The following is a 15,669-nucleotide window of genomic DNA, read 5'->3' as shown; positions in this document are numbered from 1 at the left end:
TTAGGAACTTTGATCTGTAGGTCGAAGCATTGAGGCTGATATAGCAGCTTTATGCGCCACCGTAGCACCTCCAACGGCCTCACGGTGACATACCAATCTCCATCCACCAAGATGTACTCCCACGGCTGTGACAGATGAGGGCATGTTTGCGAAATCAGTCTGACTGTAGTCACGGATACCTTATGGATGAATACTAATTGAGAGGGGTCTTCCCCCCAAGGCTAGCGACATCCATTGCAACCGTCAGGCCAACCCTCACATACCGAGGCTACGAGGCTGTCCCTCACTATCCGACAGGCTCTCAGCCGAGGCGGCGGGGTCCTTGATTCTTATGTGCACCACTGATAACAAAGACCTCGCTTAAACGGGTATCTACTCGAGCAGGAAATCACGAGCTTGATGATTACTATCGACACAAATGCTGTTTTCCACTCTTCCAAAAGACCACGAAAGACATTGAGATTGCGATAATTTCTTGGGCCGCGTCAAATCTTGAGTTGAATGTGTTGTTGAACTTATTCTGAGCTTCCTACGGCGAGTGGCGCTACTCCAACTATCTGCATTCGACCTCAGAAGTATTCTGCTTTTAAAGTCCTTGTTGCCGCATTTGGCCGTGGCCAACGAGCATTGGAACCTCTTTTAGAGACCATTCTACAGAGGTCCTTTCAATTACTTCTCCAGGTAGGACCCTAGAGAAATCGATTCGTATCATGTCGTCCAGTGGATACAAGTATGAAGATGTGATCCTCGAGATCAAGGGCAAAATCGGCGTTATCAAGGTATTTCTTGACTTCCCTCGATACCCCGCCCAAGATACTCCCACGTTACGACCAACATATGGCCGACAACCCAGGCTGTCTGTTCCCTTCATTGAAACCATTCACTTTCTTCAATTGCCCTACTCCTTCAAATCTCGAGACTAATACTCCTTGTGTCCAATCAGTTGAATCGACCCAGCAGCCTCAATGCATTCGGCGGTACTCTTCTTCTCGACCTAGTCACGGCACTACGAGAGCTTGATGAGCATCCCGACACCATTTTCACCGTCCTTACTGGTGAAGGACGGTTCTTCTCAAGCGGTGCTGACGTGAAAGGTTCGTTTCTCTCTCTCTCTCTCTCTCTCTCTGTCTGTCTTTCTTGTCCAGCGTTTCTTCCGTGTTTGAATATACCGTCTTCTATCATAAGCTAATAGAAGCTAACACCCATGTCTTCAACACCATAGCCGAGTCAACAGCTTTTGGTAAGGTCTACGCCAGCGCTGCACAGAAGAAGATCGATTATATTGGTGGGATGTACAAGGGTAAGATCTGCCACCATTCACCTCTGGTGTCCTCAAAAAGCGAAATCAAGGGGGAAGACTAACAGTACAGCAACAGCAATCGAACTGATGCGTTCAATGATCGACCACCGCAAAGTGCTAGTCCTGGCCCTCAACGGCCCAGCCGTGGGAGGCGGCGCCGCATGGTTCCCAGGAGTCGTCGACATCATCCTGAGCGTGGAGGACGCATACCTACAAACGCCATTCAGCGCGCTGGGACTGGTGCCCGAATTCGGCTCGTCGACGATCTTCGCACAGTCGATCGGCGTGCACCGGGCGAACGACTTCCTGATGTTCGGCACGAAGCTGACGGCACGCGAGATGCGCGACGCCGGCATGATCAACCACCTCTTCCCGCGCGAGGGCTTCCAGAAGCGCGTTCTCGAGTTCCTCGAGGGCCAGTTGGAGATCAACGACGGCAAGAGCATGATGGAGATGAAGAGGTTGCAGAACATGCCTCTCAGGGGCGAGCGGATTCTCGCTGTCTTCAATGCTGCCGATGCTCTTGCCGAGCGCATCGTCGAGGATGCGCCGAAAAAACGTTTCGAGGAGAAGAAGGCTCTGCTGTTGGGTGAGTCGCCATCCTGGTCACACATCCCACCCTTTCTTCACGGCGTGAGTAGAACAGAGCTCGCTCTTGATTGACTAACCATGGTCATACAGCCAAACGGGGAAAGCAGTCGAAATTGTAAAGGAGACGAAAGTCGGGGTGGATGCGGGCTGCGATGCTGCTACAGGTGTCCACTGTAGTACGCATACAGTGGGGCGATGAATAGAATTGTGCCTACAAAAATATTGCAATTTACAAATGAGCTCCTTTTCCTGGATGTGAAAGTTCCATTGGTGCTGCCTTTGCGATCAAAGACCATGTATGAGTCGTGCTTCAAACCCCTACCTTCGCACACCCGTTCTGCAAGATGTGCACCCGACAAGACCCTCCTAGACCACTGAAACATTTCCCCCTTTATCATATATATGTGTATATTTACCATGGAACCGTCGCGCCAGAGTAATCTCTAAACCCACCATGCGTGCCCTCATCGCCATCACTCTTGAATCTGGCGCTATCCACACACTCCAACAGTCCCGCAACGCTCTTATCAATATCAACGAGCCTGTTGGCGAACTCGGGGCGTTTCATGAGGTCCTTGAGGTCCGGGAATGCGCGGGTCAGGTCCGTCTTGACGGGGCCAGGCGTCAACAGCTCAATGACGATGTCCGTGTATTCAGTGCTCAGCTTGCGGATCAGGTAGTTCAGCGCCGCCTTGCTGAGCCCGTATGGTACGGTCGTTGCATAAGGCATTGTGGGGAGCAGGCTGATCGACGAAGTCCCGGAGGAGATGGCGAAGAATTTGGCCGGGCCGTCGCGGGACGGAGACGGAGCTCGGAGGAGGTGGACTGCCGCGCGGAACAGGTGCAGCGGGCTAAGAGTGTTCAGACTGATCGCGTTGTGGATTTCTGAGGCTGGCACCGAAACGGTGGGCCCGCGCCAGCTCATGCCGCCGGCGTTGGCGATCAGGATGTCAATATGGTCGACTCCGTGGGTGTGCTGCGCGGTGGCGATAGCGGTGGCGGCCGAGTCGGGATCCATCGCTTCGTATGCCAGGACAATGACTCTTGCGTGCTCAGCTTTTGCCAGCGCATGCAGGGATTTCGAAGTCTCGTGTTCTGGATCCCGAACTAGGGCTACCAGAGTCGTGTTCGGCCGCGCGAGAATTAGACCTGCCAGCCCATATCCAATTCCTCGGTTCGCTCCGGAGATGAGGTATGTAGTGGACATGGTAGACCAGTGGGAAAACTTGTGTGGGTCGACAATAGATGGTATTCTGGTGTTCGTCGCAAGACTGAAGATGAAGTCCATTCTTTCATCCCATCTAGGAGGCTCTCGATCTTTATACTACCTAGCTGGTATAAAGTTCATGCCTAAATGGGGCAGCCCTTGGGCCTTTCAAGCTCAAGCCAGGTAGGTTCATCCTAATTCCTTGCCAGATCTACGCTTTCCTGTGCGCCCTATCGCTCAAGTCAGAAGAAGCACACGGCGTGGAATGAGACAAATGCTGCAGGCAGATGCCTATCTCCGCTAAACTCCGATGCACACTTCTTCACCAGTGGACCAGTCCAATGAGTAGTTTCTTGCAATTTGCCGACTCCGCCAGAAAGATGACCGAAGTAACAGGGTCGCCTTTGCGTCGCCTGCGGACGTTGCAGAGCATTAAGCTTATTGCGAGCTTGTTTCAAGTGGGCCGTAGCTGATCAGGAAGGCTGTAGGGGTGTGGATGAATCACCTTTGCGTGCGAATGAGCAGTCACCTTTTAGACCACCCAATGGTATGTACTGCGTTGAGCAGACTTGAGGTGATAATCAAGTGGATGCTGCCCGATCGCGTAGCCTCACAGTACTGAGTTGAAATCCGGCATGCGTTCCCAGAGTCTGATGGGGCTGACGTGCTGGATCACTCATCTGCTGTACATGGAGAGTTCTACATGATGTCTCCTGTTGGGTGGTTAGCTTAGTATTAATGCCTCGAGTGTGGCTCGCCAGGATGCGCAATGTGGCTGAAGGGGCAGTGCCATGAACACGAGGGAAGGAAAGACATGCATGGGCTGCGATTCCAATGCCGAGCACCGCTGGTATTGGATCCGAGGGGAGCATTGGATGAACAGAATTTCGATGGGCTGATATATCTGCTCAAAGGATGCCCGTCTTCACATGATAGGCATCAGATATATATCCTCCTTACCTAGTATTCCCTCGATAGAAACCTCGGAAAGAAGTGGTCAGTGCCAAACCCCACACCAAGCGCTCGGGGTTTGAAAGCCAGGATTACTTGATCATGAAACCGGCAGAAGCTTCAAAGCTATTGATATCTGCAGCGTCTGGGATCTTTGCACATTTCCAAGAGAAAAGAGCTTTGTCGAAGAATTCGGCTGAGGTATGTAAATCGCTGATGCCGAGGTCTATCGCTCGATGGGGTGGGGATTTTGGAGAAGGGACAATCGATGTCAACCAAAACCAAGTATCACCAAATGTTGTCTTCTTGCTTAGTCTGCATCAAGAAGTTCAGATGCCCGTGTAGGTAGCTGAGTCCAAAAGGACACCCCTTATTGGATTGGGATCTTGCTTCAAACTAAGGCAATATGTCGATTTCAGCACTACAGCCAAACTTGGGGCCATCGCCAACAAGACTTCGGCAAATCGCCCTGATTGCAGAGGATCTCGAAAAGGCCAGACATTTATTGGTGAGCGCGCAGATTGGCTTGTATACTTTGAGAGATCCTAGCTGACGATATCGTAATGGACCACCGTCCTCGACACAGAGGTTGTGTTCGTCGACCCTCAAGTCGCTCAGTGGGGGTTGAAAAACATCCTAGGCGAGTATCGTTGACTCCCATGCTTTGAACATCGAGTCTGACATGAACAGTGGCTATTGGGGGAGATATCATTGAAGTATGCTCACCGTTCAAGCCGGACACCACTGTTGGAAGGCTACTTGAAAAGAGAGGCGACGGCGGTTACATGATCATCATGCAGACTAGCGACGCCGCCACCCGAAAGCAATATATCGAGTCCAAAAATTTGGCCAAGGTGATCTTCAGCTACTCTCACGACGATGCTGTATGCGTTCAGTACCATCCCAGAGGAATTCCCGGTAAATTGCTGCTTCATGAGATCCAGTCACTCTGCGTGAACATCCGCTAACACTAGATGCAGGAGGTATGATGCCAGAGTTGGACTCCCATACGCCATCAGCAACAAACCCAACTCCGCTAGCGTCGCCCTATAGCCCATGGCATGCCTGTGGACCGGATTATCCGCATTACTCTTCGGCAATGAAACGACGCTCGCATTTGAGACTCCTAGGTGCAACCTTGCGCCTCGCGCCAGGCCAAAGTGATACTGAGGGCGCCGCACGACAATGGCAGGATTACTTCGGCATCGGCAGAGCAAGAAGTGACTTGGTCTTCACCAATGCAAAACTGAAGTTTGTCCCTGGAGTAGACGGTCTGCCCGAAGGGTTGGAAAGCATAACAATCGAGGTAAAAGGAAAGGACATATTTGACAAGATGCTAGACATCGCGAGCAAAGAAGGGCTCTGTGGTGATGGTTGGGTCAACATGTTGGGAGTCAAGTGGTACTTCATCCTCAAAGATGAAAAAGGAGGCGCTGGAAAAGACAGGAATCAGAGCAAGTTGTAACTTGGACATTCTGGACGAATGATACCGGAGTTTACTTGCAAAATAGCCAAGGAATGTTTTCGCAACCCAAGTCTTCTTTCTGGAGCTTCCAACAACACCAGCGCGTGCGCCAGGATCATCAAGTCGACGTCCGAGGCATGTACCTAGCACTCAACCATTCAAGATCATTCTCGTGCGGCTTGGGCCATTTCGAGTAGTATTTCCACAATTGCTCATCCTTATCCCATTTGCGATTTGGTACAAATGCCTCGACGCTGTAATAGTTATCCCGTGTGAATATAGGCTGGTAACTTGGAGGGCCGCTCCTTTCCAGATATACATCGGTTCCACTGGCAGCTTCGCGATCCGTGAGATGATACAGCCTCGGCCGAAGTGTGGAGATCTTCTCTCCTTTCTTTCGCCACTTCCCTGAGCGAATGATTGTCCGCGTGGTGGTGTCGAGGTGTATCTGCAGGATTCTTGCATATGTGAGTGGGCTTTTCATGGCCTTCATCACGGTATCGGCATTGCGTTGAAGTAATTCGACGTTCCATTCTGGGTTCGTCCCACGCGCAATGATGGGTATCGGTTCCCGATGTTCTAGATTGGTTTGCCAGTGAGCCAGATCAAGGATGATGCAGAGATTGTTCCAGGCGAGCACACAGCTCATACAAGTGCACACTTCGGAAGGGTTCATCGGCTTAATATGCTGATAAGGATTCTTGTGGATTCGTAGTCGGTCTTGCCACCCTTGACTTAAGAGTGGTTGCTGAGCCGGGACAGGCACATAAACCAACGAAACTGGTAGCGGGAAGCATTGCCTGAGAATCCAATATCTCCTCCTGATGATCTCTTCGGCGACTGTACTTTCATTCTCTAGTATGAAATTTCTCATGGACATATTCAGTATCAACAGTTTGCTGACATCGGAAGGCAGGAGGTATCCAAGCACCGCCAGCAGTAATTCCGGTGGCAAATCCTGAAAAGACTGAATACCATGGGAATGAGCTTTGCGTATGGCCTGTTTCTTATCTGCTCGCCGTTGCAAGCGTAAGGTCTTCTTTGAAATCAATGCCAATTTCGCGGTCCTGTCGATGAGTGGTTCAAGCTCGGAGTCGGACGTCCCAGAAACCACAGATGGCGTCGTGTTGCTCTGGGTTTTCTTAACACCAGTGACTTTTGGTTGACGCCGCCCGGGAAAGATTATCGTGACTTGGTCATCACTGCTCTGCGCTTGCCTTTCGGCTTTTCCTGCCGTATCAGCCTCATCTGTGCTGCTCACTGATCCTGCTGTCATACGGGCTGTCGTGTAGAGCTGGGTTCAGTGTCCAGGCAGACAAAAGACCTTGAAATTGGGCGCAAGATATGGCGGTTGCCACTGCCAAGGCCGACACGATGCTGGGTGTGACTCTCGGCCTAGGCAGAATACGGTTAGGGCTGCCAAGGAGGGTAGGATTCCCCCCTTCATTCAAGATCAGCCTGATGCGGACCAGGCTGGCGCCACTCTTCTCATCCGTGGCGCATCAGCACAGAAATATGTGCACCTACAAGGCATAATTCTTGAATTGGCCTAAGGGATTTTTCCAGTAGGATCTAATGACCGTAAGCTGTGAATAGGATTGGGTAGATTCTAGGAATAGTGTCTCAAGGTCGAGTCTCGAAACCATGTATTCATTGATGTTGAGTGAGAATTTGAGATATCTGGCTACCAAGCTGCGTTTTTACGATCGCACAGCAGTAGCACTAGCACTGCCCTTGCTGGAACCATCTGTGCTCGCCATCCCCACGAGATTCCCATATTTCAGGGTATTCGTAGTGGCCGAGAACTGCTGCGATGATGGTGACACCGTCAGAATCATCGCGGAAGTACTATCTTTGCTACCCAGGAAGTGCTCGCGAAGCGCCATCGTAAGCGGTGCCGAGCGGAATGGGATCCGGGGGAGGCCCAGAGCACGCGCACGGAGGACCTCCTTTAGCCCAAAAAGGTCGGTGTTGATCTGTCTCCCTTCTTGCCGTTCCTGCGGACTCGGCGAGGGCCCCAGCGTGGACGTGCCGGTCCCTTGCTCGAAGTATTCCGACCCGGCCAGATCGACAAAGACGAACTTGCCGCCGAGGCATGAGTGCAGACTGGAGGCGAATACATGGGACACATCCGCCTCGGCTTGCGCAACTCGGGCCTCGCATTCGCACTTCTCTGCCTCCGCTGCGTCAATGCGAGCTTGGTTGGGTCGGCAGTCTGGATTCTGCCGGTACGTCCCGTCTTCGTTCTTGATCAGGCTGCGAGTCACTTCCTCCAGGTAAATGTCCGTCGCTCGCTTGCCGACAGGAACCAGTGCGGACTGTCGCTCGATGACCGCGTTACGAGCCTCGAGAAGCGTCGAATTCACCACCTCCAGCTCCAGCACCGCATGTGTGCGAGAACTCTGGTCGTGGACTGTCGATGAACCCGTTTTCCTCAGTTGCAGTCCTTCGAGAAGATGCTGACGGACCTGGTCGAATGTCCAACAAGCCCGAGTCTGGATCGGACGGACTCGCACTTTTCCATCCTCCAGCATCTCCGTCTCCCCTCGAATGTGAGTCTTTCCGTCAGGACCTTCACGGATGTAACACTCGTTGTGCCCGTTGAGGAGGTCGAACGCGCTCTTTCGTCGTAGTTCGTAGAGCCGCAATCCCACACCGAAATTTGCGTGCGTTTGTCCTTCAACTTCGGAAAATCCTGCATTCAATTCGTCAATGGCAACCGTGAGCTCGCGTGCCGCACCAAGGAACAATCCGAGGTTCTCGTCACGCTCATAGTCGTAGCCGACAATCGTATGCGTTTTCCCACTGCCAGAGTGGCCATAGGCAAAGAAAGTACAAGTGCTCCCATTGAGAACCAGCGGCAGCGTAGGCGCCACCACCTCTCGATAGACCACCTGGTTTCCAGCACCAACTTCAAAAACGCCGGTGAAGGATCCCGCGCCGCTCTTCCAGGAACGGGTCTTACGGGTTTTCGGATCCGCTGGACCGTCTAGCGAGATGGACATGGAAGACTCCTCCTCGTCCTTGTCATTCTCCACCGTTTTCCGCTCGATCTCGGGCAGCTCACTCTCGGAAGCGCTCAGCGGTCGCCACCGTACGAAGACCTTGAATCGCTTTAATTGTGCCTGTGCTGGAGCGGAAGACATCTTTTCTCGAGCTGGCTTGCTAGAGGACGTGCTCAAATTCCAGAAAAGTACATCGGTTCACGCACAATGTCCAGGTCAGTTTGGGTTTTCTGGTGGAGGTTGCCAAACCCCGTCACAGCAGACAGAAAAGAGTGCGGTTGCGGCGCACGCTGAAATGGCGGTTGCCAATTTCTGAATTTGGAGTCGGCGCGTCGGGCAGGCAGACGCGGCGCACAAGAAGTAAACAATAGCCTCACCTCCCGTCTTGTATGGGTTTGTGTGGCGATGATATCGTCCTCCCGGCGTCTGGAGATAATCAATAGAGCGGACTGATCCGCTGTCACGGACTCACAGGTGCCTGAAGTGGACGATCACCAGGACGCTCTGAGTGGTGAACGCTTGCGCATAATAAGGTCTGCTCGATGTTATGACAACGGAGTCTAAGATTGAATTTAGTCAAACACACTAACTGTCAAGCGATTCTCATACGCATAAATCGAATCCATTTGTCGCTCGCTTGGGCCAGCCATAAAAAGAGTATGAATAACCAATTGCCAATATTTCTCTATATCAAATTCTAGTGTTTATTCTATATTGCTCCGTGTCCAGATTTCCATCGCTTACATGTTCGTAATCCAACTCCCCAAGAACAGTAATAGCGTCCATGGCCTCTTGAAATCGAGGTTGGTAGATACCAGTGCCCGGGGTTGCACAAGGATCTCCAACGTTACATTAATCGATTGTATAGTGATGATGCCGGAAGCGCGAGTCCAAGAGCGGGCCAAGTACTCGACCGGATTACTCCTCGTGCTCCAGAGGGCAAGTGGCTTCCCGTACCCTTAACATGAAAGTTGTTGCATCAGAAAGTCAGCCGGAGAAGATCGGTCATGAAGGTCATCGAGGCAAGCATCGTTGCCAATAGGGCGTTGAAAAGGCAGGCTTGGTTGATAATGAGACAACATCCGCCGTTTGGTTCGGCAACACGTCGTTGAGAGCAGTGCTCGAGACGAGCCAGGAGTGTTGTAGAATGTGTAATTAAGTATAATGCAAAGCATATACCTCACGTATGTCGTAACGTCGTAAACGTCATCAGATGTTGATAAATATGACATGCCGTTCATTCAATCAATGACCGTCCACAGACCATGTTGCATCCTCACAGTCACCTCGCGATTCTTTGAACACTTTGACGCGTTCCAACATCCATCCAGAAGTCGTCTCCTTTTTTGGGTCTGCTGTGCGACCGAGCTTGATAGACTTTTGGAGCTTACAGGTCCCAGGATGCCAAGACCATTGAACACACTCTGTGTTGTCCTTGCAGGCTTCTATACAGTCATTCGCCGACTCGGCAGATTTTTTCTGAAGTTCTGACAAGTCGTCCCACATTTTTTGCTTTTCTTCGTCATTCTTCCAATCCCAGTCGTTGTCCTCCTTTACATGGTCTGCAGCTGGTTTTGTGTAGGTCATGTCGCCAGAGAGATTGTCCCAATCGACCTTCTCCTCCGTTATAATAGGTTCGACGAAGTATTCAAAGGCGTCTCGATAGAGATACGGAACCGATCCAGGATCTTCGTCATCCCAGGTCTTGTTCAGCCACTCTTTCTCAAAGTCCCACAAAGCTTCAACCTCGAAGGTGGGCGAATGATGCCAAGTGATTGCTGGTTTACACCAATATGCATCCGACCAGGTCAGGCCAGAAGGTGGGTCGACCTGGAACATGGGCCAAGCACCGCTTACACTGACTCCAGCATGACCCATAGCGACTCCAAGCATGACATCGCCACAGCAAATTGTGGACGTTTCCTTTTCCCAGTCTGCAATCTTTTCTGGAGTTCGAATTTCCTCGAATTTCTTGACCGAGGCTTTCGAGAGAAGATAGCCGGTACCACCCTGTGCAAATGCTGTAGGTCCATGCCAATAGACGCAGCCAGCGTATAGTGGCTCTTCTGGATCCATCTTATTGAGGAGAAGGAGCAGGTTGGTCCAGCCGAGATAAGTATCCGCGTCAATGGTCATGTACCAATCGGCGTTAGGATAGACAGTATATGCTTTGTGTAGCATTGGAATGTTCTTCCATTTGTCCAAATTCCAGCCCTTCTCGGAGCCGAGCACACTCACATCTCCGTGGGCAGCGTGTGCGGTATGAACCTGATTGTAGAACTTAAAATCTTCGTGGTTCTCCTTGTACTCCTTTCCGACCTCGTCAAGGGCGTCGTAGATGTGGAAGTCACCCATGTCTTGAGCCATGTCAGAGAAGACCATGAAATTGGGGACACACTCGGCAAGCGTCAAAAGTTGCTGAGGAAGGCGGGCAAATGCCTCGGTGGCCCCGGTCTTAACGATCACGACGACCTTGTCTGCGCCTGGCAGTAGGCGGCATGGAGGGACGGCTAATCCATCAACGTAAGACGTCGGGATCTCGGGCTCCGAGGGAAGAGATTCGGTTTGTTTGTAGGTTTCTTCATTGCCCTTGGCCTCAGAGTTGTCAGAAGGGTCAGAAGGGTCTGAGAGATCGGATGTGTCGGATGTGTCTGCGCTGTCGGATAGGGTTTGGTTGTCGTCGTTTACGGAAGAATAGCGATCAGGGTCAACATCGCTCACATCCTCAGCATAGCCATATCGGAATCCCGACAGCCAGCTTTTTGAGTCTGCAGAAACTGTTTCAGGGTGGCCAGGAGCGGGTAGGTAGTATGAGCGGAATACTAGGAGCGACAAGAGAATGAGAAAAATAATGGTCAGGCGGACGGGGCCGAGGCCTCGAGGGAGAGCGAAAGCCATGGAGGTATTCCGGCAGAGAGTGCTATTCCAAACTCAACGCTGAGGCTCGACGGGAAGGGACTATATGTTGGACAACATGAGTTCAGAAGCAACGAACAGAAATGAGCGTGGTCAAGGTCAAGGGACAGTGAGTGATGGTTGAAGTTTAGGAGAAAACATGTGGTGCGATGCGAGATGCGAGATCTCGAGGGCACTGGCAAGGGATGATAAAATGGACAGCTGAGGTGGATAACGACAGGGGCGAACGTGCAGGCGGGTCCAGGGAGGGCGTGGATAAGGAACGGGTGCCACTGCAGATATGCACAGATGCGCATGCGCATGTCATCTCTTATCAGGGGGGGGGCCCACGGACCGCCGCGTAATTTTCGGGAGGGGGGTGGGGGAGGGGGGAAGGTTTGTGTGAGGCTGGGCGTTATCTTAACCAGCAAATGCCTACGAGTAAGTACTCAGCACCCCCACCAGTGCCCCAATCAAGACATGCAGCGTATTTCGGACATGAAACGCACATCATCGAAGAAATGATTTAGGCTCTGTTTAGGTGCTTGCCCAGGGCCGAGGGGGCCCTGGCCACCTAAGTTCTGGGTCTAGGGACCGTAACTACCTATCGTCAATGCCTATCTGTCCCAGTAATTCCAACGAGTAGGTTCCATTCGCATGCATTACCACCAACGCCCGCCAATTGCTTCAACTAAATTAGAATGCCCCGCTCCGACCTCTCAGCACCTACCAGCTATCAAGCTCACTGAGATTCCATCGCTTAATCGCCATCTGCAGGGAAGATCTCTCCCAGTTGGTTCGCCAGGCCTTCGACGCGATTAATTTGCGACAGCTGTCGTCCCTCGCCAGCCCTGACGGGTGGATAGGCTATGCTATGTCATGCTCCACGGGTTAGTTGACTAGATTGCCAGCTACCCCTTTCTCTTCCACCGCACTGCGAAAGACCTAAGATGGAGAGAAGCGTACGTCTCCTCTGACTCCGGACCTCATGCAATTGACTGTGACTAAATTAGTGCCTGTTCCGTGGCCGGCAACGTTGCAAAGTCCGGTGCTGTCGCAGTCACAACGGCGTTGGTACGTATCTTGAAGGTATGTAAGATGTCCTTCCATCATCCTGCATGTCTGCATCTCTAACTTTTCCTTGCCGTCTGGCATCCAGTCCCTTGATCAATGTTGCCATCATTGTTTGTGACAATTGTCATTCACGCCAATATGTCCACCCTATTTTCAATATCCGCGGATTTTCCAACGAGCGCCTTTGATAAGTAAATATATAAATGCGGTTGCCTTTGCCAACAACAGCGGGAAAACAAATTGCACCCCAGCACCCGCCCTCCTCAAATTCGGTGAAATATTCCATGTTTCAAAGTGGGCAAGATCATCTGGTATCATCTCGTATCATCTCGGAGATCATCCCGATGTTTGCGGGACTTTCAAGGTTGGGCTCAGAGACTCCAAGCTCTGTAGCTGGGTTGGAGACATACTGCTGGCCATGGGATTGTGAGTCGCTTCGTCAGGAGGACCCAGCTCAGTGTCGCTTGAATTGTCGTCGATACCCATATCCACCGAATCAACCGCCGCCATTCCCGTCTCGATTACTTCTGATGAAGCAGGGGTAGGGGCGGCGGCCACATCTGATGGCCTCGACTCGTTCTCCTGTGTCCCTCTACGAGAGTGGCTGGGTGAACTCGGGTATCCAGAAGATCCCACACTAGACACGAGGGGGTTGAGTCTCTCAAAGGGCAACTCGAGGTCTGTTTGAGGCCCACCGATGTTCTCCTTGTAGGCTTCAAGGTAAAAGTCGGGGTTCGCTTCGAGGTCGGAACTCAGCTGGTCGGTGATGCTCCTCATCGATTGTACCAGTTTCTCAGCCTTCCTACGTTCGTCCCGGTTCGGCTGTAAAAGCTTGCGGATGTTCTTGATTAGTCGGATGAAGGCTCGCATCTTGTTGCATTTGGCCTCGAGTTCTTCAAGTACTCTCTCAACAGCAGGCTTCAACACGTAGCCAGCTTTAGTCTTCACCCAGAATCGATCCTCGCTGTTTCTAGGATCAGCACCGGAGAATTCGGCACGTTTTGTTGAGAAACCAGCGCCATCATCCCAGTGGAACCTGAATAGCCATAGATGCAATTCCAGAAAGACACATCCCAAGGCCCACATATCAAACGACTTGGACACATTTCCATGTCTCTCCCAGTCAGGAGCAAAATACGTTTCTGTTCCCCCGGTTTTAGAATATTGCTTACTCCTTTTGTCATCATTGGGACCTGCATAAAAGTGACCGGCGCCAAAGTCGGCAATCTTGAACGTTGGGTCCTTGTTTGGTACCCTTTCGAAAACGAGGATATTCTCTGGTTTGATGTCGTGATGACAGCCTTCAATGACAGCCCCATCCTCGCTGCCATCCTTGATCCGATGAACGTGGTCGATGGCATCCGCCAGCCCACCAAGTTGTTTGAAAAACCACATCATGACTGGCTGCCTCAACGCAGGAGGCTCTACATCCGTCATGTACGATCTCAAATTATGGGCGGCTTTGGGATAGAGGATGAAGTGCTGATCAGCCTGCGACCATGCAGTAATGTGGCCAGCAATATGATCGTGCCCGTGCGGGGTGAGGACGTCCAGCATCGATACCTCACTCAAGAATGCCGCTGTCGCTAGGTCGTTGCTAGCGAATGTTTTCAGGGCAAAACGGCAATCGGGGTCCTATAATTGTCAATGACTAGTATTCTAGCATGGAGTGGCTCACCATTTACCCCTGGGAAAGAATAATGAGATCGATCAATGATGACTTGCGTGACAACTCCATAGGCGCCCTGACCAAGTTCACGCTCCTCACAAGGCGGGTGCTGCAGAGGTACCACCTCTTGCGTAGTCAGCATATGCCGCTTCTGACCCTTCTTGATATTCCTGGGGAAGAAGGTGTGGATATTATTCCTCAGCTGTGCATACTTCGCTGTGCATTCCTTATCCCCGCACGTCGTGCTCGGTTGGGGCCGTGTTTCGTCGTTAAACCCATGATCAATAAGGTGTTTCAGCTCATCAAGGTTGAAGCGGCTGAAGACGCAGAGCACAAGAAGTTTCCTCGCAGGGAATGTCTGCACCTTCCTCAAGAATCTGGCTGTCTCAAAATGACTCATGTTCACAGAGGCATCCTGGTCCAGGAGGTTGCGTGCTACCGACACATCTAAGAACACCTCAAGATCACACGCAGGAATGTACTGCTGTTCTTTAAAATTCGTGCACACCTTCTTTTCAAGCCCCAGTCGTATTGCTTCTGCGTAGTTTTCGGAAGGTAGTGGTCTAAGTCGCGCAGAAGAAAAGTCCCAGTGTACCTCGAGGGACGGAAGAGAGAAGAGATTTTTGGATATAAATCCACATATGTCTCGAATTGCATATTGACTCAAGTCTTCAATGTCATCGACTTTGGAGAATTCACCTTCGGAGTTCAGATCAGAAGGGCCTTTCACCTGACAAGAGCCGTGCCTAATGTATATTTCGTGACCGTCTAGCTCAGGGCAAGCCTGCACATGATGGTTGATAATCTGGGCAGGACTGAGCTGATCGTAGCTGGCTTGTGCCGTCCACTCAAAACCACAGAGTTCCCTGGGTTTAAACACCTCATTGTCGCCATTGAATAGAAGATGCACCTTCACCTGGATCTGGAAGGGAAAGGCCACATCTGTTTTGGTTCCACTGCTGATAGAAGGGGGTACCTTGCGTTTTTGGCTCTGCTGTGTCGCATACGGACTGTGTTCTGCAGGGATGCCGAGAAGCGCCTTGACTTGTTGCGGCGCGACCCGACTGTGAGTAGACGAATTCGTTTTCCCCACAATACTCGAAGCCGTTGGCGCTCTCACCAAGATTTGAGGCGGTGCTTCAGCGGAGATAGATGATGTTCCTGCAATCTGACCAGAATACATAGGAGGAGAGGTCCTGTCCGAACCAACAAATGGTTCGGTTGTTAGGTCAGTCCGGCCAGCGGCAAACCGTCCGAGCTCTTCCGTTCTCTCATCGCTGCTATGAGAAGTACTCGCTGTGGTGGAGGAGTCTGACAAATTGGCATTGTCAGGAGCCATTCTTCTCAGGACTTTCCGCCCCAGAGGCTGGGTGTGTGTACCATGAAAAGGCTGGTCTGCAGCCACGCTTGGGGAGGGTGCCGGTGAAATTGATTGTGGAGCGTGTTCATCAACATTACCATCTTTGTGGGTGTCTGGCACAAGCGAGGGAGAGTCAAAATCCAAGTTTCTCA

The 15,669-nt window shown here is 51.6% G+C and overlaps 7 protein-coding genes across 7 annotated transcripts; 2 read left to right on the top strand and 5 right to left on the bottom strand.

Annotated features, from left to right (window-relative positions):
• Positions 1-710: 710 nt before the first annotated feature.
• Positions 711-1,963, top strand: A1O9_08849 (uncharacterized protein; the record flags this gene model as incomplete). The annotated part of the gene is made up of 4 exons (XM_013402331.1): positions 711-779; positions 944-1,094; positions 1,223-1,300; positions 1,377-1,963. 4 exons carry the CDS (start codon positions 711-713, stop codon positions 1,961-1,963), a joined length of 885 nt encoding a protein of 294 aa, XP_013257785.1.
• Positions 1,964-2,303: 340 nt separating this feature from the next.
• Positions 2,304-3,098, bottom strand: A1O9_08848 (uncharacterized protein; the record flags this gene model as incomplete). Its single annotated transcript, XM_013402330.1, has 1 exon — positions 2,304-3,098. One exon carries the CDS (start codon positions 3,096-3,098, stop codon positions 2,304-2,306), a length of 795 nt encoding a protein of 264 aa, XP_013257784.1.
• A 1,745-nt stretch (positions 3,099-4,843) lies between these two features.
• A1O9_08847 (uncharacterized protein) lies at positions 4,844-5,514 on the top strand (the record flags this gene model as incomplete). Its single annotated transcript, XM_013402329.1, has 2 exons — positions 4,844-4,967; positions 5,030-5,514. 2 exons carry the CDS (start codon positions 4,844-4,846, stop codon positions 5,512-5,514), a joined length of 609 nt encoding a protein of 202 aa, XP_013257783.1.
• A 118-nt stretch (positions 5,515-5,632) lies between these two features.
• A1O9_08846 (uncharacterized protein) lies at positions 5,633-6,790 on the bottom strand (the record flags this gene model as incomplete). The annotated part of the gene is made up of 1 exon (XM_013402328.1): positions 5,633-6,790. The coding sequence occupies one exon, from the start codon at positions 6,788-6,790 to the stop codon at positions 5,633-5,635; it is 1,158 nt and encodes a 385-aa protein (XP_013257782.1).
• A 424-nt stretch (positions 6,791-7,214) lies between these two features.
• Positions 7,215-8,660, bottom strand: A1O9_08845 (uncharacterized protein; the record flags this gene model as incomplete). Its single annotated transcript, XM_013402327.1, has 1 exon — positions 7,215-8,660. One exon carries the CDS (start codon positions 8,658-8,660, stop codon positions 7,215-7,217), a length of 1,446 nt encoding a protein of 481 aa, XP_013257781.1.
• Positions 8,661-9,764: 1,104 nt separating this feature from the next.
• Positions 9,765-11,417, bottom strand: A1O9_08844 (uncharacterized protein; the record flags this gene model as incomplete). The annotated part of the gene is made up of 1 exon (XM_013402326.1): positions 9,765-11,417. One exon carries the CDS (start codon positions 11,415-11,417, stop codon positions 9,765-9,767), a length of 1,653 nt encoding a protein of 550 aa, XP_013257780.1.
• Positions 11,418-13,358: 1,941 nt separating this feature from the next.
• A1O9_08843 (serine/threonine protein kinase) lies at positions 13,359-15,004 on the bottom strand (the record flags this gene model as incomplete). The annotated part of the gene is made up of 2 exons (XM_013402325.1): positions 13,359-14,123; positions 14,174-15,004. Coding segments are annotated over 2 exons (1,596 nt in total), but the record flags the coding sequence as incomplete, so codon positions are not given.
• Positions 15,005-15,669: the final 665 nt, after the last annotated feature.

This window comes from Exophiala aquamarina (genome assembly GCF_000709125.1).
Source record: "Exophiala aquamarina CBS 119918 chromosome Unknown aczIA-supercont1.8, whole genome shotgun sequence".
Taxonomy (NCBI): domain Eukaryota; kingdom Fungi; phylum Ascomycota; class Eurotiomycetes; order Chaetothyriales; family Herpotrichiellaceae; genus Exophiala; species Exophiala aquamarina.
The sequence above is the reverse complement of the archived record's forward strand: the minus strand, read 5'-3'. Positions and strand labels throughout refer to the sequence as shown.